Below are 26,338 nucleotides of genomic sequence, written 5' to 3'. Positions count from 1 at the left end.
TACAAGGAATTGTCTGCGGATAAGTCATAAGTTTTCTTTTAAAAAAGTGCAAATAAAAATGTTTTCAGGGGTAAGTCAACAATAATATAAACCATCTTGTTTACTTATCACTCCCTCACTCACATGATTATAAATAAAAATTACCTATAGCACTTATGAGTCTGTGTTTATAAATTACTTGAGATTTCTAAAACAAGAGTGAAACTGAAGCATATTGACTTTACCCCTTCTATTTAAAATTAAGTTACATGGGAAAAAGTGAAATCTATCAACTTGCAGCATTAGTTTTAAATTAACTATGTCTTGTTTTAATCACTTGCAACATACTGCTTAACAGTTAAGCATTAAACAAAACAATGTATGAGGGAGAGTCATATATGAAAATCACCATTTTAGCATATCAAAAATTCATGTGAAAAGTTTTAATTTATTTCACTTCAAAGGGCTAAAAATGCCAGGATTTTATGGACAAAGAATAGGTAAAAAACAAAGACAAACGCTTTAAAAGATAGTAAATATCGCTATGTTTATTAACACATTTTTCTACCAATAATATTTTACTCTTCAACAGAAACCATAAAAGTCCAGGAAAATCCATGTTACAGAATATGCTGAAGTAGTGTTGAAATAAAGAAAACCAACTGCTTTACCTTCATTGCTAATTTGGACTAAAAGACACATCTTTTTTGCTGTGTGCCAATACATAAGCCTATCTCAAGAAAACATGATGCCATGTATAATGAGCTCCTCTGCAATACTTTCTATTTACTTTCAAAATGTCAAAGTAGACACAATAAAAATCCTAAAGACAAAAACCATAGGCAACTGTCATATTTGAGAAGGGACATTTTTATCCCTATAAATCTTGTGCAAGTGTGGCCTATAACTGGTATTTTATCAATATATTGAATTGTTATTTTTTATTTCTATATTGAAAATTAAGTACAGTACCATATGAGTAAATAAACTAAATTATAACTATATTAAATAATGCTATATTTGACCGGTATCTTTTAAAACTATCAATGAAAGAAATCACATACCATGTCTAAGCACATCATACTACAGAAATCACATACTTTAAATATGATAGTTCTGTTTATATATACATATATACATATATATCTATGCATTAAGCTATACTGATGACTGCTGATAAACATGGCATTTAAATAACATTTACTGCCGATTAATGTAGCATGTACATGCATCATTTCATCATAACTACTCTGTGAATAGGGACGTACTTCAAACATCATAGCTAGTGTTAGTAGTACAGTATCGTAGCTATTTTAGATGAGGAAACTGAGACTGAGAAATGTTGAATGGCTTACTCCTAATGACACAGAGAGTAGGTGCAATAAAAAGACCTAAGTCCAGACCACTTCTGCCTCTGTCTCTAAGGTGAATATTCTTACCACCTTAAAATTCAGAAGTAATTTTTGATCCTAGGAGAGAAGTGACTGTACTATGGACTGCCAAAGAAGATTACGGATGTGTAAGTGCAGTCATGTGATTTGTATAAGCCAGGCCACTTTAACACTTAGAACTTTGAGGTACTAGAGCCATACTCGCGCTATCCCTGAACCAAACAATGTACAACTGTACTAATTTGAGATGGGTTGAAAGCTGAAGACCAATCTCCAGGTTCTGCCTATGATGCCCTTGTGACCTTGGGCAAGTCATTCACTCTGCTGTGGTTTTAGGCAACTCTTTGAGACTATTGAATCGTGGAGAGGGTGATGGCCTGCATTGGCAGAGGGAGTTTTTAATCTGTGGGAGTTCCCTATGTCAATGAAACCACACAGGTCTAGTCAATAAGTTGTTGTTATTTCCACACTTAAATGCTGTCACAGCTACTGTTCATATTATTATATTAGATAGTCTCACTTGGAAGAAGAAAGTCCCCTATTGTGGGCAACCAAAGGGAGGATTTCCTTGATGATCCAATTTGTGTTCAAAACTACCTACTTCATAATTCAGAATTTAAAAATTTATAAAATACACATGTAATGCTATCTTCTAGAGAGTGTATGAAAGCTTACAGAAAAATGAGGACTTACCTTACTCCAAAGATTGATATCATCAGACCTGAAGAGGGCAGCAGAGGATAATGAATTATCAAATAACAAGTGAATAAATCAATTTTCTTTCTGAACATAGAATGCAATACTAAAAACATAAAAGAAGTCACTCAAGGTAATGAACACAGTACAGATAAAGGCTTATTACAACAAATAACTCTAAAAAACAAAGATTTTAAATCTCAGCCAAAATTCCAGGACAAAAGAATTGAGAAAATCCCCTGGAAATACTGAAACAGGATTTGACAAGCATAGCTAACTAAGAAACTATTGGCAAAATAGGGCCACCTTTAAAACAATTCCCCTGAACATCTAAGCTCTGTGACTAATAATTAAACTCCCCCAATTATCAATTTTTTAAATTGTAAAAAATAAAATTATTCTTATTAATATGATTCAGATAAAAATCCAAGTGGAATTAAATATGTATTCACTACAAAGTTACAAAAAAAATCTAGACAGATACATAGATAATATTCACTTAAAGGGCAGGGTTATTTGTTCCTTTGCAAATTTTAAAAAATGCGAAGTGTCAAAGAGATTTTTATGAGAATTTACCATGTGTCTATTAAAAGCACATTCAGTCAGTCACCAAGCATTTAGTAAATTCCTACTATGTGCCAGGCTCTGTGCTAAGCCCTGGGGATCCAAAGAAAGGCAAAGACAAAGTCTCTGCCTTCAAGCTCACATTCTAAGGAGGAAACAAACATGCAAACACCTACGTACATCAAAGCCTAAAGGGGAGGTGGTTTCAGAGGGAAGGATCACTCTAAGCATACTGAATGGCCAGTGGAAAAAAAAAAGCCATATTGCTGGTTGACTCCTACTCTTAACAAAGACATTTGCTTCACACAAGAATCCAGTTGTGAAGGTTTTCTCATTTTGAAAACTTGTTCTATATTAACTATTTACTAAAAGCATTAAAAAACCAAAACCAAAACCCAAAACCCTCACTACCAGTATATGTAGTGATACTGTGCACTCTTCTCTGTACCTGGAATCCTATATTTCACAATGAATCATGATTATTATTTAATGGTGTGAACCTCGACATAGTATTTAAAGCTGATTTATACCACAGCTATTTCTTTTTCCTCTGACTACTTTATCTCTTCCCCGCAACCTCCGCCACCAAATTAGTCCATTCTAGAAACCATTCATAACTTTCTTAAAGGCTGAGACCTTTCTCCAAAATTATTTTTTATTTAGTTTGCATACACTTATCTGTATAAATGTCTCCCTCTACAGAAAACAACCTTCTTGAGGACAGGGGCTATTTCACTTCTGTCTTTGCATTCCCAGCATTCAACACAATGCCTGGCATTTGGAGATGTACATTATCTATTTGACTATAAGAAACAATAAAGAACTAATTTTTTCCCTATTAAGGCCATCATTTTCTTAGAAAACAGATGACAATCTTGATTTCCTTAATGATTAAACAGTAAGTAGAAATTTTTCCAAATACTTTAAAATGAAAGTACAAAAAAATTTTTGCACCCCCTTTTCTTGCATTATATAGGGCTCATCAGGACATACACTATGCTTTATTAGTGGTACAGGACATGACTGCAAAAGTACAGGTAGCATAAGCCATAAGCTGTGTTTTTATCTTGAGGTAATATTGAAGTGAATTCTCATATACAAAAGACTTGAATTGGTTCTCCTACTCTATCAAGTGCCTATAAAGTATTAGCAACATTATTGACATCTCTATGCAAATACAGAAGGCAATGCTTATCATGCCCAAAAGAATCACTCAATGAGGACAATTTGAGATATTGATGGGGAGAATATTTTGTTCCCAGAAAAATCGAAGTTGGCACCTTAGAATCATAAAAACTAGGAGATACTTTTTGGTGAAGCTTTAGGGCAAAACATAACATTCTCATCATTGGAAAGCTTTAAATACTGATCACTTCTTCCTTAAAGGGTCTGCCCATCCCAGAGAGAAATTCTTACTGTCCCACAGCACTTTAAATGACCTTCACTAAGCCTATTACTTCCTTTTCTACTCTACTAAGGCTTATGCCTCAATGTCTCAGCAAAAGAGTACAAAAAAAGAGAAACAAGAAGAGAAATGTTTGAATATAAGCAATCTAATATATATTACTTTTAAACAGAGAGAGGCTCCTTTTCTCTACTTCTAAAAAGATTCCGAGTAAGGTCAGAGGTTAAAAAGAATGGTTATGTTTTTTTTGATTGGATTTAGCTTAGAATGTTATTTTATATTACAGTCTGAAGCACTTAGCTTTGTGGAATACGAAAAAAACAGTTCTCCAAAGAACTGCCAACTATTGATAGTCATATACAAAATGACTAACAATGGAAGAAGGAATGGAGAGAAGACAAGAGGACTGGAAGAAAGGAATGACTGAACATGGCCTGAAGAAGAAATGATTAAATGCACTTTTCCCCTTTCTTTGCAGAGGTGGGGTAATATGGGTGTGGAACGTTGCATAGTTTATATTTGCTTAACATCATTTTCCCCACCTTCATTATTTTTCTTACTCTTTGTTACAAGGGATGACTAGATACGAGAGATGCATTTGAAATTAAGGGATGAAAAGATAACAATGATTTTTTTTAAGAGACAAAAATTGCCAAACTGTTCCAAATCATTAACAAGAGAAATACAAATCAAAACTCTGAAATTTCGTCTCACATCAGCAAAGTGGCAATGATGACAAAGAATGGACAATAACAGTGCATGAAGTAGGCACACTAACACACTAACATTTGTAGACCTATGAATGGGTCTAATCATGCTGGAATGCAATTCAGATATCCTGAGGCTTTGCCTGAGAAATCCCACTGCAAAACAGTAGCGATCAATGATAAAGAGGCCTGGGATATTCCAGATTTATAAGCAGTACTTTTTATAAGAGCAAACAATTAGGAACAAAGTTGATGTCCATCTACTGGGGAAAGGCTAAGTAAGTTGTGGAACATGAATGGCACGGATTTTTACTGTGCTATAAGAAACAATGAATAAGATGGGATACAGAGAAACTTGGAAAGAAATATATATTAATTGAGGCAGTTTAGGTAAGGAGAATTAGGAAAACAACATTCGCAATAACAAAAAACAATGTAAATAGAAAAAACAAGGGAAATCAGATACTTGGAAACAGTAATAATCAAGTTTGGCTCCAAAAAGATGCCAAGAAGGTAACTCCTAGCCTTTTTTGCAAAAATGAGGGAATGTGAGTATAGAACACTGCATATATCAGACTTTTTCTCTGTGCTCATTAGTTTGGCTGAATTTTTTTACATTTTTATCCTTTGTTATAAGGAACTGATCTTAAAAAAAAAAAGCAATGAAAAGATTAAAAAGAATAATCAAAGTACCATAGTACTCTTGCTCTGTTAACAAGGCTATAGGGAAACAGCCCTCTAACAGAGTTTATGGGATCTAACAGGATGTAAATTTTTGGATATGGCAATATAGTGGCAGGACGTATATCACTGGCATTGAGATTAGGAGATGCCCTCTACAAAAAGGCTGAAACCCTCCCTAACTCACAGTCTTAAAGAGCTGCTTAGAATACTAAGAAGTTAAATGTCTTGCCTATGATCACACAGTCAGGATACTTCAGAGAAAAGACGTGAATCCACATCCTTGCTGGCTATAAAGTCAGTTCTATCCACTGTACCATCTGGGCTGCCTCTCATGGCAACATAGACTAAACAAAGTCACAAAACTGAGTGTCTCCTTTGCCCCAAGGATCCCATTGCTAGGATTTTTTTCTTTAAAATATTAAAAAAATATTTTTTTGCATGTAAAAATACTCACAACTACTTTATTTGTAGTTTGGGGGGGAAGAAGTAAATTTCTATAAAGCAATGAATCAACACCTAATTAAGCACCCTTCTATGTGCCAGGCACTGATTTCAATGCTGAGGATATTAAAGAGAGGCAAGAGACAATCCTTGCCCTCAAGGAGGTTACAATACAATAGGGAAAACAATATGTAAACAAATATGTACAGATTGGCTACATCCAGGATAAATAGGAAATAATTAACAGAAATGAGGTATTAGAATTAAGAGGGGTTAGGAAAAGCTTCCAGTAAAAGATACTATTTTAATTGGGACAGGGAAGTCAGGAGGTGGAGCAGAGGATGGAAAAGTGTTCAGAGAGTTCTAGACATGGGAGACAGCCAGAGAAAATGACAAAGCCGAGATTCTAATTCTTGTTCCTGGAACAACCAGTAGGTCACTGGATCCGAGTATGAGTCTGGGAGCAAGGCGTAAGAAGACTGGAAAGGTAGGAGGAAGGAGAGGCTATGAACAAGGGCTTTGAATGCCAAATGGCACATTTTGTATTTGATTGTGGAGATGATAGGTTAACTGAGTAGGTAGGTGGGTGATACGATCAGATCCACACTTTAGGGCTGACTGGAGGATGGACAGAGACCTGAGACTCATCAGCAGATTCATCAGCAGGCTGTTGCCAATAGTCTATTTGTGAGGTGATGAAGGCCTTTGTACCAGAGTGGTGGCAGTGTCAGAGGAGGGAAGGGGGCATATTCAGAGATTGCAAAGGTGAAATGGACAGGCCTTGGTAACAGCTTGGGTGGGGATGGGGGTGGGGAGTGACGGAAGAGGTAGGGAGCGATAGTGAGGAGTCCAGGACATCGCCTAGGTTGTGAGCCCAAGGCACGGGAACTCTATACTCGGTAACAGTAGAATGGATTGTTGAATAAAGTTCAGTATAATAATATAGAGGAATATTATGGGTGTTATTCAAAGATAAATATGGAAAAAACTATCCCAAGTTAAACAGAGAGAGTATCAGAACACATTAAAAACTTCATACAAAAAAAATAAATCAAAGCCAACTTTAGAAAGGGATGGAAAAGGAGAGAATAAATCTCATAATTCATTCTGGTTCTAATATATTAACTGCAAAGGATTTTGTGTGTGCCTCCTCACCCCTCAACTTTTAATGTTTTATCATTTCTTAGTAGTTATTATGATTGATAAAATTTTAAAATTATAAAAAGGAACAATTAACAGACATGTCAATGTGTGAATTTAACCTAAAGAGAATGGCATCACATTTTTTGTTCCCTACTCTATACCACTAAGAACATCCTCTTTCAGAAAAAGTCTGAATAAAAACAACTACATTCAGCAAAGTTTTATTTCATATCCCCACATAAGTGACACCAGTAATACTAAAGGACAGTAAAACTACCCTCTGCTTGGGCGGGGGGGGGGGGGGGGGGGGCGAGTGGCGCGCAGAGCCAAGATGGCAGCTAGAAAGCAGGAACTTGCCTAGGGCTCTCCCCAGGACACTCCAAACACCCATAAAAATGGCTCTAAACAAATTCTAGAACTGCAGAACCCATGAAATAGCAGAGGGAAGCAGGGCTCCAGCCCAGGACAGCCTGGATGGTCACTGGGTAAGATCTATTGCACAGCGCTGGGAGCTGGGAGTGGAGTGGAGGAAAGCCCAGTGTGAGCCACGCACGGACCAGCCAGATCAGCAGCCTGGAGGAACAGGCCCTAGTGCTCTGAATCAGTGACCTGTGGCAGTTACCAGACTTCTCAACTCACAAACACCAAAGATAACACAGAAGGTTAGTGGGAAAAGCTATGGGGGACAGAGTGAAAGGAGTTCACTGTTAGGCCACCACCCGGGGGATAGTGGAGGTGGTGCAGCTACAGAACTACAGCTGCAGTTGCTTCTGGCCCCAGGCCCACCTGGTGGGAGCAATTAAGTGGTGGATCAGAGCAGGAGTGCAGAGGCTGCTTAAGATCTGAGTCAGGTCCAGGTTGGCAGTTATTGGGGGAAGAGAAGCACTGGTGTGGCAGAACTTGCTGTGTAGAAATAGCTCTGAAAACAACAGCGCAGGCCCTCAAGCTTAGGACAAAGTACTCTTCACTCTACAAGCAGTCATACTCCGACGAAAAACTCAAGGGTCAAGTAGTTAGCTGGGAATATGGCCAGGCAGCAAAAATGGACTCAGATTCAGACTCTTTCTTTGGTGACAAAAAAGACCAAAACATGCAGCCAGAAGTCAACAAAGGCAAAGAAACATCAAAAGCCTCCAAAAAACACATGAACTGGTCTCAGGCCATGGAAGAGCTCAAAAAGGATTTGGAAAAGCAAGTTAGAGAAGTACAGGAAAAATTGGGAAGAGAAATGAGAATGATGCAAGAAAACCATGAAAAACAAGTCAATAACTTGCTAAAGGAGACCCCCAAAAATACTGAAGAAAACAACACCTTAAAAAATAGACTAACTCAAATGGCAAGAGAGCTCCAAAAAACCAATGAGGAGAAGAATGCCTTGAAAGGCACAATTAGCCAAATGGAAAAGGAGATCCAAAATACCACTGAAGAAAATACTACCTTAAAAATTAGATTGCAGGGGGGCGGAGCCAAGATGGCGGCTGGAAAGCAGGGACCAGCCTGAGCTCCCTGCCGAGCCCCTCCAAAAACCTATAAAAAATGGCTCTGAACCAATTCTAGAACGGCAGAACCCACAGAACAGCAGAGGGAAGCAGGGCTCCAGCCCAGGACAGCCTGGATGGTCTCTGGGTGAGGTCTATCCCGCACGGAGCTGGGAGCTGGGAACGGAGTGGAGCAGAGCCCAGCCTGAGCGACTTGGACCATCCAGACCAGAAGCTGGGCGGAGGGGGCCCTAGGGCCCTGATTCAGTGAGCTGCAGCAGTTACGAGACTTCTCAACCCACAAACACCAAAGACTGCTGAGAAGGTTAGTGGGAAAAGCTGCGGGAGTGGAAGGGGAGTGGAAGGAGTTCGCGGTTCGGCTTCCAGCCCTGGGGGCAGCGGAGGTGGGGCAGCTACGGCTGCTGCTGCTTCCGGCTCCAGGCCCACCTGGTGGGAGGAATTAAGTGGCGGATCAGAGCAGGGGTGCACAGCCTGCCGAAGATCTGAGCCCAGTTCGGGTTGGGGGTCCTTGGGGAAGGAGCAGTGCTGGTGCGGCAGAGCTGGCACCTCCTCCCCAAACATGGAACATAGAACTCTGTAGTCTACAAGCAGTCATACCCCACTGAAAAACTTAAAGGTCAAGTTAGTTGGCTGGGATTATGGCCAGGCAGCGAAAACGCGCCCAGATTCAGTCTCAGACTCTGCATTCTTTCTTTGCTGACAAAGAAGACCAAAACATACAGACAGAAGAAATTAATAAAGTCAAAGAGCCTACAACAGAAACCTCCAAGAAAAACATGAACTGGTCCCAGGCCATGGAAGAGCTCAAAAAGGATTTGGAAAAGCAAGTTAGAGAAGTAGAGGAAAAATTGGGAAGAGAAATGAGAAGGATGCGAGAAAACCATGAAAAACAGGTCAATGACTTGCTAAAGGAGACCCAAAAAAATACTGAAAAATACACTGAAGAAAACAACACCTTAAAAAACAGATTAACTCAAATGGCAAAAGAGCTCCAAAAAGCCAATGAGGAGAAGAATGCCTTGAAAGGCAGAATTAGCCAAATGGAAAAGGAGGTCCAAAAGACCACTGAAGAAAATACTACTTTAAAAATTAGATTGGAGCAAGTGGAAGCTAGTGACTTTATGAGAAACCAGGATATTATAAAACAGAACCAAAGGAATGAAAAAATGGAAGATAATGTGAAATATCTCCTTGGAAAAACCACTGACCTGGAAAATAGATCCAGGAGAGATAATTTAAAAATAATTGGACTACCTGAAAGCCATGATCAAAAAAAGAGCCTAGATATCATCTTTCAAGAAATTATGAAGGAGAACTGCCCTGATATTCTAGAGCCACGGGGCAAAATAGAAATTGAAAGAATCCATCGATCGCCTCCTCAAATAGATCCAAAAAAGAAATCTCCTAGGAATATTGTCGCCAAATTCCAGAGCTCCCAGATCAAGGAGAAAATACTGCAAGCAGCCAGAAAGAAACAATTTGAGTATTGTGGAAACCCAATCAGAATAACCCAGGATCTGGCAGCTTCTACATTAAGAGATCGAAGGGCTTGGAATGCGATATTCCGGAGGTCAATGGAGCTAGGATTAAAACCTCGAATCACCTACCCAGCAAAACTGAGTATCATGTTCCAAGGCAAAATATGGATTTTCAATAAAATAGAGGACTTTCAAGCTTTCTCAGTGAAAAGACCAGAACTGAATAGAAAATTTGACTTTCAAACATAAGAATCAAGAGAAGCATGAAAAGGTAATCAAGAAACAGAAATTGCAAGGGACTTACTAAAGTTGAACTGTTTTGTTTACATTCCTACATGGAAAGAGGACATGGATGATTCATGAGACCTCAGTATTAGGGTAGCTGAAGGGAATATGCATATATATATATATATGTATGTTTATGTGTATATATAAGTGAATGTGTATGTATGTATACATCTATGTGTATATATATGTGTGACACAGGGTGAGTTGAAGATGAAGGGAAGATATCTAAAAGAAATAAAATGAAATTAAGGGATGAGAGAGCATCATACTGAGAGAGGGAGATAGGGAGAGATAGAATGGGGTGGATTATCTCACATAAAGGTGGCAAGAGGAAGCAGTTCTGTGGGAGGAGGGGAGAGGGCAGGTGAGGGGGGAATGAGTGAACCTTGCTCTCATCAGATTTGGCCTGAGGAGGGAATACCATACATACTCAGTTGTGTATCTTACCCCACAGGAAAGAAGAGGGAGGAAGAAAAAAAAATAAAAGGGGGGGGATGATGGAGGGGAGGGCAGATGGGGGTGAAGGTAATCAGAAACAAACACTTTGGAAAGGGGACAGGGTTGAGGGAGAAAATTCAATAAAGCGGGATGGGTTGGGAAGGAGCAAAATGTAGTTAGTCTTTCACAACATGAGTATTATGGAAGGGTTATACATAATGATACACATGTGGCCTAGGTTGAATTGCTCAACTTCTTAGGGAGGGTGGGTGGGAAGGGAAGAGGGGAGAGAATTTGGAACTCAAAGTTTTAAAATCAGATGTTCAAAAACAAACAAAAAAAAGTTTTTGCATGCAATTAAAAAATAAGATACACAGGCAATGGGGCGTAGAAATTTATCTTGCCCTACAAGAAAGGAAGGGAAAAGGAGATGAGAGGGGAGGGGGGTGATAGAGGGGAGGGCTGACTGGGGAACAGGGCAACCAGAATATACGCCATCTTGGAGTGGGGGGGGAGGGTAGAAATGGGGAGAAAATTTGTAATTCAAACTATTGTGAAAATTAATGCTGAAAACTAAATATGTCAAATAAATAAATTTAAATTAAAAAAAAATTAGATTGCAGCTAGTGACTTTATGAGATATCAAGATATTATAAAACAAAACCAAAGGAATGAAAAAAGGAAGACAATGTGAATAATCTCATTGGAAAAACCACTGACCTGGAAAACAGATCCAGGAGAGATAATTTAAAAATTAAAAGGAGATAAAAAAGGGGGCACGATAGAAGGGAGGGCATATGGGGGAGGAGGTAATCAAAAGCAAACACTTTTTAAAAGTGACAGGGTCAAGAGAGAAAATTGAACAAAGGGAGATAGCACAGGAAGGAGCAAAATATAATTAGTCTTTCACAACATGAGTATTGTGGAAGGGTTTTGCATAATGATACACATGTGGCCTATGTTGAATTGATTGCCTTCTTAGGGACAGTAGGTGGGGAAGGAAGAGGGGAGAGAATTTGGAACTCAAAGTTTTAAAAGATCTTCAAAAAAGAAAGTTTTGCATGCATCTAGGAAATAAGATATACAGGCAATGGGGCATAGACATCTATGTTGTCCTACAGGAAAGTGAGGGAAAAGGGAATGGGGGGGAGTGGGGTGACAGAAGGGAGGGCTGACTGGGGAAAGGGGCAATCAGAATATATGCCATCTTGAAGTGGGGGAGCGGAGGGTAGAAATGGGGAGAAAATTTGTAATTCAAACTCTTGTGAAAATTAATGCTAAAAACTAAAAATATTAAAGAAATAAATAATGATTTAAAAAAAACCTACCCTCAAACATTTGAAGACCTTTAAGGAAAACTGCACACATATCCTTAAACAATCTGACTTGGGAGAGTAACACATTCATAATCCAATTTTGAAGGCCCACAACCAGTAGGTCATACTAAATTCAGTATTTACAGGATCCCAAATGTCCATGGTGGCAGGTCAAAACCCCCTCCATACTTCAGATGGTTTCCTAAGCTGATCTGGTCACAACACAATATCACTAGATGGCTAACTCTTTGAAGACAGTCTCTGAACAAAACTACCCTAGACCCAGACTCAAGGCCTTTCCAGTTGTGCATGACTAATTAGATATTGGCTGAGTCATGTTTACACCAAAATGAGGCAATCAGAATTGGCCTAGGGTATATGCCAACGGCTTGGCTAAAAAAAAATTCCTGTCCAAATGAAAAATGATTTTACTCAAAGTAATAAAATAATTTAGGGCAAACTACATTTACCAAAAAGCTGTTCAACCACTCCAAAGTTTTAAAGATGGGAAAATTATTATATTTGACTTGTGGATAAAAAAATAAATATTATCAAGATATAAGAATAAAGTCAGCTCATTTTTACAAATAATAATAATCTTATTTTACAATCAAATACTGTTCTAAGTATCTTAGCAGAAGATATCATCTGGGAAAGTTGATGTAAATTAGCCTTGGCAAATCTTTGGATGAATCCACAGAAGAAGTCCACCTTTCTATAGAGACTGGACCTGTTATTTCGCTGATTCTGGGGACCTTCTTGGTGAGGAAACTCCCCTCTACAAATCAGCAATTTCTTCTATATAGTAACCTAAGGCAGAGGTGTCAAACATGTGGCCCTTAACTCTCCAGGGCAGTTAAAATCAGATTAAAATGTAGGTTTTTATTGAAACAATAGACAATATATTTTAATTTGCCATTTTAGTGAGACCTCTGCAGTAGCTTGGTTTTATTTACTAAAGCATTTATACATAAATTTCTATGCTTGTAGGCACTGGGCCAGTGGGTGGCATTTTGGACAGCCCTGCCTTAGAGCACTGGCCACATAGTATGTCAGGGTTTGAACTCAGGTTTCCCTGGCTCTGTGGCCTGCTCTCTATCCAGAGGCATGTAGTCATTCACATTAAGTACCCATAAAAGAAATATGAATGTAATGAAACACCAGTATCACTTAATGAGAAAGACTACTTTACCTGTTTGAAAGTTTATTTTACTATAAAACACTGAAGTAAATGAAATTTTTTTCTAGCATTTTATTTAGCACTTTTGTAGTACAAATGTCACCCTGGATTGGGAGAAAAACCAAAAAGCCAGTAGATACTCAATGAATGGCAAATAAGTTGTAGTATATGAATCTAATAGAATACTACTATACTGTCAGCAAATAATGAAAATGACAGGTACAGAGGCATATGTAAAGACTTACATGAACGGATGAAAAAGGAAGTAAAAAAAAATCAGGAAAACAGTATAGTTATTATGACTAGAACAATGTAAACAGCAGGAACAGAAGAGATGAAGGAAATTGAATGAAATTGTAATAAAGAGCCTGGCCATAAAGAAGAGATATACAATCGGCCCTCCCCTCTGGGAAGGTAGAGAACATTCCATATAACACTGACTTTGGCTGACATGCTGGTTAGTTTTGCTAAACTATTTCTTGTGTTCTGTTTTCTGATGGATAAGGAACAGAACTTTGGAAGAGGGCAAAAGAAGAAATATGTTGGGAAAGGAGGATTATATTAACTCTTTCCACCCCAAAACAATAATTTTCAAGACTCTCATAATGCATTATGGTTCACAGGGCCATAGATTTAAAACTGAAAAAGATTATTTAGTCCAGCTTCTTCATTTTACAATTGAGAGAACTGATATCAGTTCCATGTAAGCTGCCCTTACTCAAAAGAATGACCTTAAAGCATAATTTCTAAATCTCTGCTATTCTTATCTGCATTCAATATAAGGCATCATCTGGGCCTGATGAAATAGATCTCTAGCAGCCTTTGGTTCACGCTGTTCAAAAACTGCATTCCCTCAACCATCAGTTCTGGCAGGCACCCACAATTCTTCAAGTGGTCAGATGGCTAATGATCAATGCAGAAGTAGTCTTTGGGAAGTCACAACAGCAATCGTGAAAGAACACATGGAAGTACATGTTCTTACCCACAGGGGCAATCTTCCAACCTATGTTTGGCTCAGGATGAAGGAGAAGAGGACAGAAGTATAAGAAAGATTACTTCAGAGTGGGGGATAATGGAAACATAAGCAAAAAACACTCCAGATTAGATAATCCACAATTAAAAGTTGCTTACACTCTTGAGCTGATAATATAGTTAAAATTACTTAAAGGGAAATAGTATACATTTGCCTCTTTGTAGTGGGATTTGTGCCAAAGACATGCTATTAAGCTGGAAAAATAAGAGTTATAAAATTGACTATTATTTGAGTTTTAGTTTTTTGTTTAGTTTTTAATTTTTCAAAGACCTACCTAGAAGAAAAAGAAGACAGGATTCACTAAGACTGCTAAGTGCCCAACTTACCTCCTAAAGCCTAAAACCAGACTGCCTCTAAAAGAACTCAAATCCATGGATGATTTAGGTGATACCACTGAAAAAGAAGATAGTTTCATTAAGTCCTAGGGGAAAAAATGTAGCACACTATTCTAAACTATAAATTTATTTCCAAATACATTTGTTAATTATCAATGTTCACTTTTAAAGTTTAGCTTCATCATAGAGATTAAAAAAGCATTCATGCGAAATAAGTAGTGATGATGCCTTCCTTCAACTTGTATGGTATTTTTAAATGTTCACATTATGCTCATCTGTGTACATATACATTTTACAGCACAAACAGCAAATACCCACAGAATTAACAGTCACCAAGAATAGTCACTTTAAAACATAATTTCCTGCTTATGCAGAAGTGGACGCTAGCGAAGCACTGAGCAGAGTCCCTGTCCTCATGAAGTCTAAAATAGAAAATGGAGACCAGGTTTTCAATACAGTAGTGAGGGTTTAGGCCATTTATTGAACCATCAATAAATAAAGACTTGCTCCAGTTTTGATCGATGGCAGGCATTTATGGTCTGATAATATAAAAAATAGATTTAACTCTGTGCAAAGTTAATTGGCCCACTTTTCTGAAATCATAGTCTTTGTCATTCATTTTTGTACTTAAGTCATATATTGCTATGTAGTTGTTTGAATGTGCACACCGCATTTTCCAATAGACTGTAAATTCTTAAACTTTTTTCCTATCTTCTGTACTCATTCACATTACCTTCTATTCACAATGAGCATAGATTTGAGTATTAAATTCAATTACCTATTATTTGCAAAAACTGTAGACATGAGTTTTTAATTAAATTATTCTCTGACCTTGCAATTGGTTTATCTTATATCCAAATGATCTTGCCTGTCTTAACTGAAATGTGACTTCTGAGTGACTAGAGAAGAGGGAGTAACTGGGGAAAAGCAGACTTCATAAAGGTGAATTCTGAAAAGTAACTGATAAAATATTGTGTATAGATGTATTGCTAGTTCTAATCCTACATCCATTTTTAAATACAGTTCTTAAAATTCTTAAGAAAAGGCAACCACCTTTTCACAAGTCAGTTAATAACAACAATAACAAAAGCAAAATAGGTGATATACCCGAAGGCTCAACACAACTCCACAAGTATTCTGTGTCTCCAACGTACTCCTTGACCTCCTTCCCTCACCTCAAATATTTCAATTATTGTTTGATTTCAATACTTTTAAGTTTTTTTTTGAATGGCTCCTTTCAGCTCCAAAAACTGACACCCGCATCACTAGACAGGCTCTTACCTACTTTTAAGAATTTTATAGAGGGGACACATTTCACCAATCTTTAATACAACTTAATTTAAAATTTTTAAATGTTCTATGGATTACAAAATATTAAAATAAAAAAATTTGCTTTTTTTAAGGGCTTCAATCTACATTCTGGTAAACTCTTAAATACTATAGATACTGCTGTTGGGCCAGGTACACCAAGGAGAGTGTTCCTAAGGCTCCAAATACACCAAAATATTTATAGATGTATTTTTTTGTGGGAGTAAAGAAGTGGAAGAACTGTAAGAAAAGGACACAGGAACGGCTACACAAATTATGGTAGATGAATGGAATGAAATACTATGGTGCTGTAAAAAACGCTGAATATGATTAATACCAAGAAGCATGGAAAAGCTTACATGAACTGAAGAAAAGTAAAATAAGGAGACTAAGAAAATAATAAATATGATTACTACAAGGTAAAGATGATACAAAAAGTAATACTACCAAATTAGGAAGAACACATATGGTCCCAAAGAATAGTTATGAGAAGGCAACTCCCTTTACAGAGTATGATTTGGGAGGACAGTAAAAATTTCCCCACATATAAAGAACACTTGCTATATTGTCACATTTTTAAAATGTATTGGTCAGTTTTGCTGATTTCTCTCTTACTCTTTTTTCTTAAAAAAAAAAAAAAAACTTTTAGAACTGATGTAGCCATTCTGGAGAGCCATTTGGAACTATGCCCAAAGGGCTATAAATATGTGCATACCCTTTCAGCCAGCAATACCACTTCTAGGGCTGCATCCCAAAGAGATCACAAAAGTGGAAAAGGGACAAAAAGTACAAAATATTTATAGCAGCTCTTTTTGTGGTAGCAAAGAATTGGAAATCAAGGGGATGCTCATCAATTGGGGAATGGCTAAGAACTGAGGAGAAGATGGACTTCATCATAACCTGGAATGACCCATATGAACTAATGCTGAGTGAGGGGAGCAGAACCAGGAGACCATTATACATGATTACAGACACATGGTATCTGTAAGGACTAACTCTGATAGACTTGACATCTCTCATCAATGCAAGATTCAAAGAGCTTTTCATGATGGAAAAAGCTATGCACATCCAGAGAAGGAATTATGGAGTCTGAGGCAAACTTTTTGCTCTTTTTTTTTTTCCTTTTTCCTTCTTTCTTTTTTTCATTTTTCCTCCTTTCTTTGGTTTCGTTTCTCCTTTCTCACGATTCATTCCACTGGTTATAATTCTTCATTACAACTGGACTATTATGTAAATAAGTTCAACGTGAAGGTATATGTAGAACCTACATTGCATTACATGCCAACTTGGGAGGCTGGGGGAATGAGTGGCAGGGAGAGAAAATTTAGAACCCAAAAACTTGTGGAACTGAGTGTTGTAAACTTAAAATAAAAAATAAATTTATTTTTTAAAAAATCTTTTAAAGGACAGCTATCTAAGAGGGTAGAAAAGGAGGCATACAGGGGGAAGTCTAGGTGATGTAAAAACAAAAGATTTCAATAAAGTTTTGTTTAAAAAAATAGTAAGGCACAGTGAAAAGACCCCTGTACTGAAATTAGGAGACAGGGATAAATCATAAATCTGTCAACAGTTATAGCCACGTGACCCCCAGAAAACCTGAAGTTCTCTGTGAGTTTCCTTCTCTATAAAATACTACCTGCTTCATGGAGTTGTTGTGAGGAAAGAATTTTGCAAACTTATATTATTAGTCTGATAAGAAGGTCTGAGGTTACTAAACATCCTCCCGTAACTGACATTCAGAAACAATTAATATACTGTTCCCATTTCAACCTCTATTATGGGTATATTTCTTCCCAAACATATTTTACCATCAAACAGAAGTTTTTTGGGCATAGATAACATAAAGTACTATAATACATGCAGAATTAAATAGGGAAAATTGTATTAGTACTTAATATTAAAGTGAATATATCAATGCATCTTTTTAAATAATAATACTAAATATATCTAAGAGCGACTACTGCACTTGAAAATATTTATTAATTCCACTAGACAGCATACTGGACACTGCTTTGTAATGAAAGCTAAATTTCGTATATAGTACTGAAAGTAACATTACTTCATAGTATTCAACTTACTATACTTCTCATTTTATACATATTTAGCTTTCTTTACACATTGTCAGATTATTTCAAGGAAGATATGGTAAATTTTTTAAAAATCAATTTGAAGATTTCTTTCTTAATGAAATCAGTGTTTAATAATAAAGAATAGGATCTGACATGACAGATTATCCTTCCTTGATTTTAAAGATGGTAAAAGTAACTTTGAAGGGGGCACAACAAATGGCACTACATCTGTTTTTAAATGAGGAAAACTAAGGCTCAGAGATTGGCAGTGAGCAGTTCAAGATAACTCACTGAGTAAGTGGTGGTGCTCAAAACGAGAGGCTCTTCTCTTTGTCCAGTGTTCTTTTGCATTACTTAACACCCCATGCTATGGAGAAGAATGAAGTCCCCTATATACAATAACTTTAAGGAAACAACAATTTAGAGAATGTTACATTAGTTGTGGAAAAATAGAACTTACATAATGATAAGACACGTTCGAGGTTTCCATTTATTGCTTCATTCCTCAATTCAGCTAAAAACAGTATGTCGTCATTCACTGGACAGCCATTTTCCTATGGACGTGAGTATTTATGAACAAATTAGTTATATTAGTTAACAACAGAACACTTTGATACACAATCTCCACCTCCTCTTCACACCATTGTATTATTTATAATACCTCAATCCGCAATATACAATTTCCTGAATAAAAAGGAAACAGTTCTTTAACTTGTAATTGAACTAGACACTTTACCAATGAATACACAGAGTTCAACAAAAAATAAAGAGTTCTCTGGATCCAGCATTCTTATACATGGGAGGTTACTCACCACCTACCTTAAAGTTACATGGATAAATTAATCATTCATGATATGAGGTTTTCTCTTTAATGAGGACTACTGAGAGGATCAGATTATCTCTTTTATCAAAAGGGAGGTAAAAATTCTCTGCAATACATACTTCTGTAGACAATGGAGACTTCAATAGACAACGGTAATGGCATATTCTATGTCCCATTAGGAATCTAATTTTGAAACCTTGTATAATGACATTTGACAAATCTTAATGAAATTCTTTTGCTACGGGAAAGGACAAGAATACTTCAATACAACAATATAATACTGAATGATTTATTTAATGATTTGGATTGGCCAATATTTCACTGAACTTTTAAATATAGGATGTGAATCTCCTTAGGAAAAACCAAGTCCAATGTCATCTGCTCCATGACCTACCCCCTTTCCCCATCCCATCAATACCCAGCTTGCCCTACACATTGCATTAACTTCGTTTTGAATTTCTTTAATGTACTTATGTAACACATATTAGAGCTTGTTTTTTTTTTTAAATTTATCCTCCACTACACTATAAACTGTGGCTTCACTGATTTGGCACCTGTTTGGGCTCTTTATATTACAACATACATTTGTCAATGTACAGCATGTGGATGTTTCCTAACATTTCTTTCCCACATGTACTTTATTCCTGTTCCAACCCATTAATTCCCCGTTTACCCTTTTGCTCCCCACTGCCACTTCTATGGTTCTCTCAGCAACCTCTCTTCGAGGTCAGTGCTATCATCAATCAAAATCCTGGTAGCTGTTGTCTACAGACCTCCAGGTAACTGTCCTCTCTCCAATGAGTTCAATACATGGCTCACAATTTTTGACTTCTCCAAAACTCCTGCCCTCATACTAAGAGACTTCAATATATATGACGACTGCTTCAAATTGCTTAAACTACTCAGTTCCTCAAATTATTCAATCTCATGACCTATTGCTGCATCTCACCTTTATCACACACAAAGATGGCTGTAACTCCTGATTTTGCCATCACCCACAAATGTATTGCCTCCATGTTCAAGAATTCCAAAATTTCCTTAACTGACCATAATCTATTGATTTCCAAGCTCTCCTTCTGCCTTCCCTTACCAAACCCAACTCTTCATCCACATTGTGACCTCCAATTCCTTGACCTCTCATTTCTCTGCCAGATCATGGTCTTTGCATTAGCTACTATCTCCTCTTTCCCCATCTTGAACCCTTGGTGAACCAATTCAACTCTACACTGTCCTCCTCTTGAATCTGTAGCCCCCTTATCATTGGCTGATTGTGCCCTGCCAAGCCTCAGCCTTGGATCACTCCCACTATCCACTAAGAACTGAGGTAGAATGAATCACACAACCATTCCGACTCAATCCACTACAAATTTATGTTACACAACATCAACTGGCTCTCACTGCTGCTAGACAATGCTCCCTTATCAACACTCTATCCCAGGTGTGAGGAACTTGGGCCTCGAGGCCCTTTGAGTAAATCCAAACTTCACAGGACAATCCCCTTAATAAAAGGATTTGTTCTGTAAAAGTTGGATACAATCAAAAGGCTGCACCCAAGGACATGGAAGGCCACATGTGGCCTTGAGGATGCAGGTTCCCCACACCTGCTCCTATATTGCATAATAGTTCTTCCAAATTTTTTCATCCCACCTTCAATCATCTGTGGATCTACCTCTTCCCATCCTATCAATTAAGTCACCTCTTCTCCACTTCTTTAGTTCCAATCACGCCTATGCCTTCTGCCACTGTCTCCTTAACCTGTCTTACCTGATGAGGTAGCTTTACTCCTCACCAAGACTCTTCTCCCTGCTAGAACAATCCCATTCTTTCTCGACTCTTCCAGACTGCCCTTCTGTCATCTCCACTCTTATTGCTGATTTTCAATCTCTGCTAACGGCTCCTTCCCTGCTGCCTATAAATATGCCTTTGTTTCCTCCATTCTCAAAAAATTCTCATTTCATCCCTGCAAACAACTCCATCCATCCCTGCAAATAACCCCATCCATCCCTGCTAACTATCATCCTAAATCTCTTCTACCTTGAAGAGGACACATCTACAAAGGGTTCTCTGCTCTCACTTTCAACACTTGACAATCTGGCTTCTGAACTCAGCATTCCACTACAACAGCTCTCTCAAAAGTTATTAATAATCTCTTCACTGCCAAACTCAATGGCCTTTCTCAATCCTTATTTTCCTCTATCCCTCTGTAGCCTCTGACACTGTTGATCACCCTTTCCTCCTAACACTTTCTTCTCTTTAGATTTTGGGAACAACACTCCCTCCTACCTACTGGACCACTTTCTCAAATCTACTTTGCTGGATCCTCATCCAGATCATACCCCCTAACTGTAGGTGTCCATGAGAGCTCTGTCCTGGGCCCTTTTCTCCTCTCCCTCTATACTACTTCACTTGGTGATCTCGTCAGCTCCCATGGACTTAACTACCGTGTCTATGCTGATGAGGTACAGGATGTGCAGGGTGTGTTAAGAAAGAACTAGCACCTCTGGTGTGAAGGCTTGCCAAACCCTTTTCAGGTCTGTTCGCCCGCCTTTAATGACCAACTGGTCACTTGACTCTCACCAGTGGCTCCAAGAAGCTGCAGCATGTACAGGAGCCATACCCTGGTAAAACTGTCTTGGCAGATAGGTTGAGGGTAACCCACAGGCCTCAAACCTGTCGGGAAATAAAAGGGATATCTATCACAAGTATGTGATGACTTCTCTCTAGGTGGAATGGGTGGATGTGAATAATTTGTACCAACAGCCACAAATGTGGCTAAAGTAGATGTTGTGGAGAGCTTAGAGCTTGGTCAAACATTAAAGATCCCAAGGTCATCCACTGTATCCTGGGCCATCGCCAGTCATCCTGACTTCTGTCTTGCCACTAGACTTGATGACTTTGGATGTAAGAGTGAGGCTGAAGACATTGTGCAACTTGGCCTCACTTAAAATCAATCACCCTGTGATGCGAATGGCCCTCTTCAAAAATAAAGGACAAACAACAGCTATATTGATATTCTTCAAGTCTACCTTCCTACCCTCATCTCTCTGTTGACCTATCTGGCATCTCCAGCTGTCTTTCACACATCTTGAATAGGATGTTCAGTAGGTATCTTTAATTCAACACATACAAAACAGTATTCATTACTTTCCCCCTAAGGACTCTGCGCCCTGCCTCCCAGTTTCCCTATTGTTGTAGAAAGCAACATCATCTTCCCAGTAACTCAGGCTCTGGTTCTAGGTGTCATTCTCGATTCCTCATTCTCTCTCTCTACCCGCCCTGAATCCAATCTGATGCCAAGGCCTATCGATTTTACATTTGCAATATCTCTTCAAATGTGCCTTCTCTACACTGATACTACCGCCACTCTGCTGAAGGTCTCCATCACCTCACACCTGCAAAAATGCAATAAACTGCTGGTGGGTCTGCCTGCTTCAAATCTCTTCTCACTCCAATCCATCCTCTATTCAGCCACCAAAGTGATTTTCCTCAATCACCAATCCTGTCAACCCCCCCCATTCCTCACCCCAAAAAAGCCCAGTAGCTCCCTATTACCTCCAAGACCAAATACAAAATCCTTTATTGGCTGGTCAAAACCTAGTCCTAGCCTACCTTTCCCATCTTCTTATACCTTAAATTCCCTGCCACGTACTCTTTAATCCAGTGACACTGGTCTCCTGACTTGTTCCACAAACAGGACACTCCATCTCTTGGCTCTGGACCTCTCCTTTGGCTATCTCCCACACCTGGAATAATCTCCCTCTTCTGCTGACTAATAACTTCCTTTAAATTCCAAATACAATGCCATTCTCTACAGGATGTCTTTCCCAACCCCCTTTGACTCCAGTACCTTTCCTCTTTTAACTACCTCCTTTAGAGCCTGTGTGTATGTATTTGTTTGCTTGCTGTCTCCCCCTTTCTTAAGGGCAGGTACCATCTTTTGCCTCTTTTTGTATCCCTGGTGCTTAGCACAGTGCCTGACAAAAAGGTGCTTAATAAATACTTATTGGCTGGCCAGATGACAGTCTGATCAGGCTCCACTGCTCAAAAGTGTTGGTAGCTCCCTGTTACCTACTCAATCATTCAAATCCAAGGTCCTCCACAACCTGAAATATCCTTGCACTCCGCTCTTAGACTGCTTGCCTCTACATACGCCATGCTTTAGACAGACTATATGACTTGCTATTCTCAGAGCATTTGCTGAGCTTTCTCAATTTTGTGGTTTACACTATTCACGTACTTAGCTATCACACCGTATTCTAGTTCTTTGTATTACATGTCATGTTTCTCTTAATAAAGTCCAGAGGCAGAGACAGCACACAGAAAGCTTTCCGTTATACCCAATATTTACAGCAGTGTTTCATACCCACTAGGTAATGAATACTTATTTGTTGAATTACTGAAGGAACCAAGTACTTATGGGGGACACTCACTAACAGTTCAGTACAACAGTAGATAAAATGTAATAAATTAATACCTGATTCACTGATAGCAGTTTGAATGAAATTTCTGGTACAGAGACAAATGTAACATTGCTTCATATAGAATCCAGAGGAATCAGCTCTATTCTATCAAATTGTTAGCCATAGGATTTACTGTATTATCACATCGTGAGGAATTTTCTAAGAAAAAGTAGATTTCATCTAGTACATGGGAGGCGCTCAATGAATGTGTTGATTTCACCAAGTGTCCACTGATCACACCTAAAGTCAATCTGACTTCAACTTTAACTTAGCACCTCTTCTACGCAAAACCTCCAGGAGAGAAAAAGTTTAGATAAGGTACTGCCCCAGCTGCATTAACACAATTTCCAGGACAGGAAAAGGATATGCAATTGCATAAATAAAAAGAATACAACATAAGACAAAAATACAGAAGTATAAAACCAGGTACAAGGCTGTTGATATCATAGGGGAGATAGTACTTGAAGCTGAGATTTAAAGAATGAAAGGGTATGAATTCAATAGGGGGAACCCGAAGTTGGAGAAGACAATCCAGGAACAGGATACAATATGAGCAAAGGCATAGCAGTTGGAAAGCATAGCATTTACAGGAAATGGTAAGTGGGAGACAATGTTTCAAGTATATGGAGTAAAGTATCATGAAATATAGCTGGTAAGTTCATATCAAGAACAAATTACTGGAAAAGAACCTCCAATTTTTACAAATCAGGAAATGGAGGGAAAAAGTAACCTCCTAATGTCACATAGCTAGTGTGTAACAATTCAAGACTAGTGTTCTCCCCCTGATCCTGAGGTCTGAAGGTAGATCTATCCTTAACCTCCCACGTACCCTCCCCCTTCTCATGAATCCACTGCCCTGCTCAGGTATCCAGAGTAATAGGTAACTTAGGTCCCTCTTGGTCACTCCTCCCCCAACAGTCTTAAATTAATAAAATGTATGGGACTTCCAAAAAAAAAATTAAAGGAGCTAGGAAGAAATTTCCTTTTCAACTGATAGGGGGAAAAGTCAAGATCAAACAAAGGAGAAATAAAACAGACAATTCTTATTACCTAAAATCCAATTTTTGCCCAAACAAAACCAATGCTGCTACAGTTAGAAGGGAAAACAGTTAATTGGGGAAACAGATTAATACCAAAGTTCTCTGACATTCAAGTCCTGATTTCCAAGACATAGAAAGAACTGGTTCAAAATTTTAAGAATAAGAGGCATTCTCCAAGAAATAAATTGTCAAAATATATGAACAGATAGTTTTCTTTATTTTTTTTTTAGAAAAAAAGCTTGATTTTTATTATTTTTTTTATTTTCACAAAAGTTTGAATTACAAATTTTTTCCCCATTTCTACCCTCCCCCCACTCCAAGATGGCATATATCCTGGTTGCCCTTTTCCCCAGTCAGCCCTCCCATCTGTCACCCCACTCCCCTCCCATCCCCCTTTCCCTTCTTCTCTTGTAGAGCAAGATAAACTTCTACGCCCCATTGCCTGTGTATCTTATTTCCTAGTTGCATGAAAAAACTTTTTGTTGTTGTTGTTTTTGAACATCTGTTTTTAAAACTTTTGAGTTCCAAATTCTCTCCCCTCTTCCCTCCCCACCCACCCTCCCTAAGAAGGCAAGCAATTCAACCTAGGCCACATGCATATTATTATGTATAACCCTTCCACAATACTTATGTTGTGAAAGATTAACTATGTTTTGCTCCTTCCTAACCTATCCCCTTTCACTGAATTTTCTCCCTTGACCCTGTCCCTTTTCGAAACTGTTTGTTTTTGATTACCTCCTCCCCTCCCCCGTCTGCCCTCCTTTCTATTATCTCCCCTTTTTTATCTTCTTCCTCCTTCTTTCCTGCGGGGTAAGATACCCAATTGAGTGTGTATGGTATTCCCTCCTCAGGTCAAATCCGATGAGAGCAAGATTCACTCATTCCCCCCTCACCTGCCCCCTCTTCCCTTCCTACAGAACCACTTTTTCTTGCCATTTTTATGCGAGAGAACAGATAGTTTTCAATGGAAAAAATTCAAGCTATCGACACATATGAACTAATGTAAAGTAGAACACAGTAGAACCAGGAGAACGATTTATTCAACAACACTGTTAAAGACAAACAACTTGGAAAGACTTATGATTCCAATGAATGCAATGACCAAATATGGTTCCAGGGAACCTATGATGATGCACACTACACAGAGAAGTAATGGACTTAAGCAGAATAAGAAGACATGAATTTTTGGATAAGGTGAATTGGGCATATGTTTTGCTTGACTATGTTGTTTTTGTTTTTTCTCTTCTTTTTTTCCCCCAAAAAGGTTTGAAAACAAAAACACTTATTTTTTTTTTGTGGGGGGGTGGGAAGGGGTGGAGAAGGCTGGCAATAAAGATCATGGAACCAACAAGTGGGGAGGGGAAAAAGAACAGGAGATGCCACCTGAAGGAAAAATGCTCATCACATAAATCTTGCCTTTATCATAAATTTCAAGTTAATATTTATAATTGACTTTATAAATATGTAGAAGCACAGCTGTGAAGTCAGGAAGCCTTTGCTCGAATCCTGCCTGACCTTGTCTTTGCGGCCTTGGCCAAGTCACTCAGCCATTTGGTGGTTTGGTCCACTCTCTAAGACTCTAAATGTGATCCCCCACTTGTGTGGGATCCAGGTGCTCCCTATACCAACGAAAGCCAAGGACCAGTCCCTCCACCACCCTAAACATAGAACTAGCTTGTGAGCAACTGATTCCTAGACCTTCTATAAACTGTTTTTTTCCTGGAGGAACATAGGATCGACTGGAACAATGATCCTCTACATTTTTCGCAGCCCACCCAAAAATCCTTTAGTGTGGCCACAGGCTGCTTACAGCCCACATGTTGTGCAAGCCTGATCTATAAGTCTCAAGCTCAAGCATCTGGATCTATATATCAAAATTAAAAGCCGTATTTGACTCACCTGCAGTACAGCACGTGCCGATTGTATACTATCAAAAGCGGGAAAAACATAATTCCCATATGTTTCAGCATCAGGATTTACTCCCAACTCATGCATTCTTTTGACAATTTCAATTACGCCTAAAAAGGAAAAATACAGAAGCAAAGAACAGGGATAAATCAA

General features: G+C 38.3%; 1 protein-coding gene across 1 annotated transcript in view; it reads right to left on the bottom strand.

Annotated features, from left to right (window-relative positions):
- Positions 1-26,338, bottom strand: part of LRPPRC (leucine rich pentatricopeptide repeat containing) — a 118,319-nt gene that overhangs the window by 62,661 nt on the left and 29,320 nt on the right. Inside the window, exons 12-15 of the mRNA XM_036749480.1 lie at positions 26,177-26,295; positions 18,415-18,508; positions 14,569-14,635; positions 2,064-2,091 (exon numbers count right to left, since the gene is read on the bottom strand). Of these exons, the coding sequence (XP_036605375.1) occupies positions 2,064-2,091; positions 14,569-14,635; positions 18,415-18,508; positions 26,177-26,295 (308 nt within the window). The remainder of the gene's footprint in view (positions 1-2,063; positions 2,092-14,568; positions 14,636-18,414; positions 18,509-26,176; positions 26,296-26,338) is intronic.

This window comes from Trichosurus vulpecula, chromosome 3 (assembly GCF_011100635.1).
Source record: "Trichosurus vulpecula isolate mTriVul1 chromosome 3, mTriVul1.pri, whole genome shotgun sequence".
NCBI lineage: Eukaryota > Metazoa > Chordata > Mammalia > Diprotodontia > Phalangeridae > Trichosurus > Trichosurus vulpecula.
Note: the sequence above shows the minus strand (reverse complement) of the source record. Positions and strands in the feature narration are given on the sequence as shown.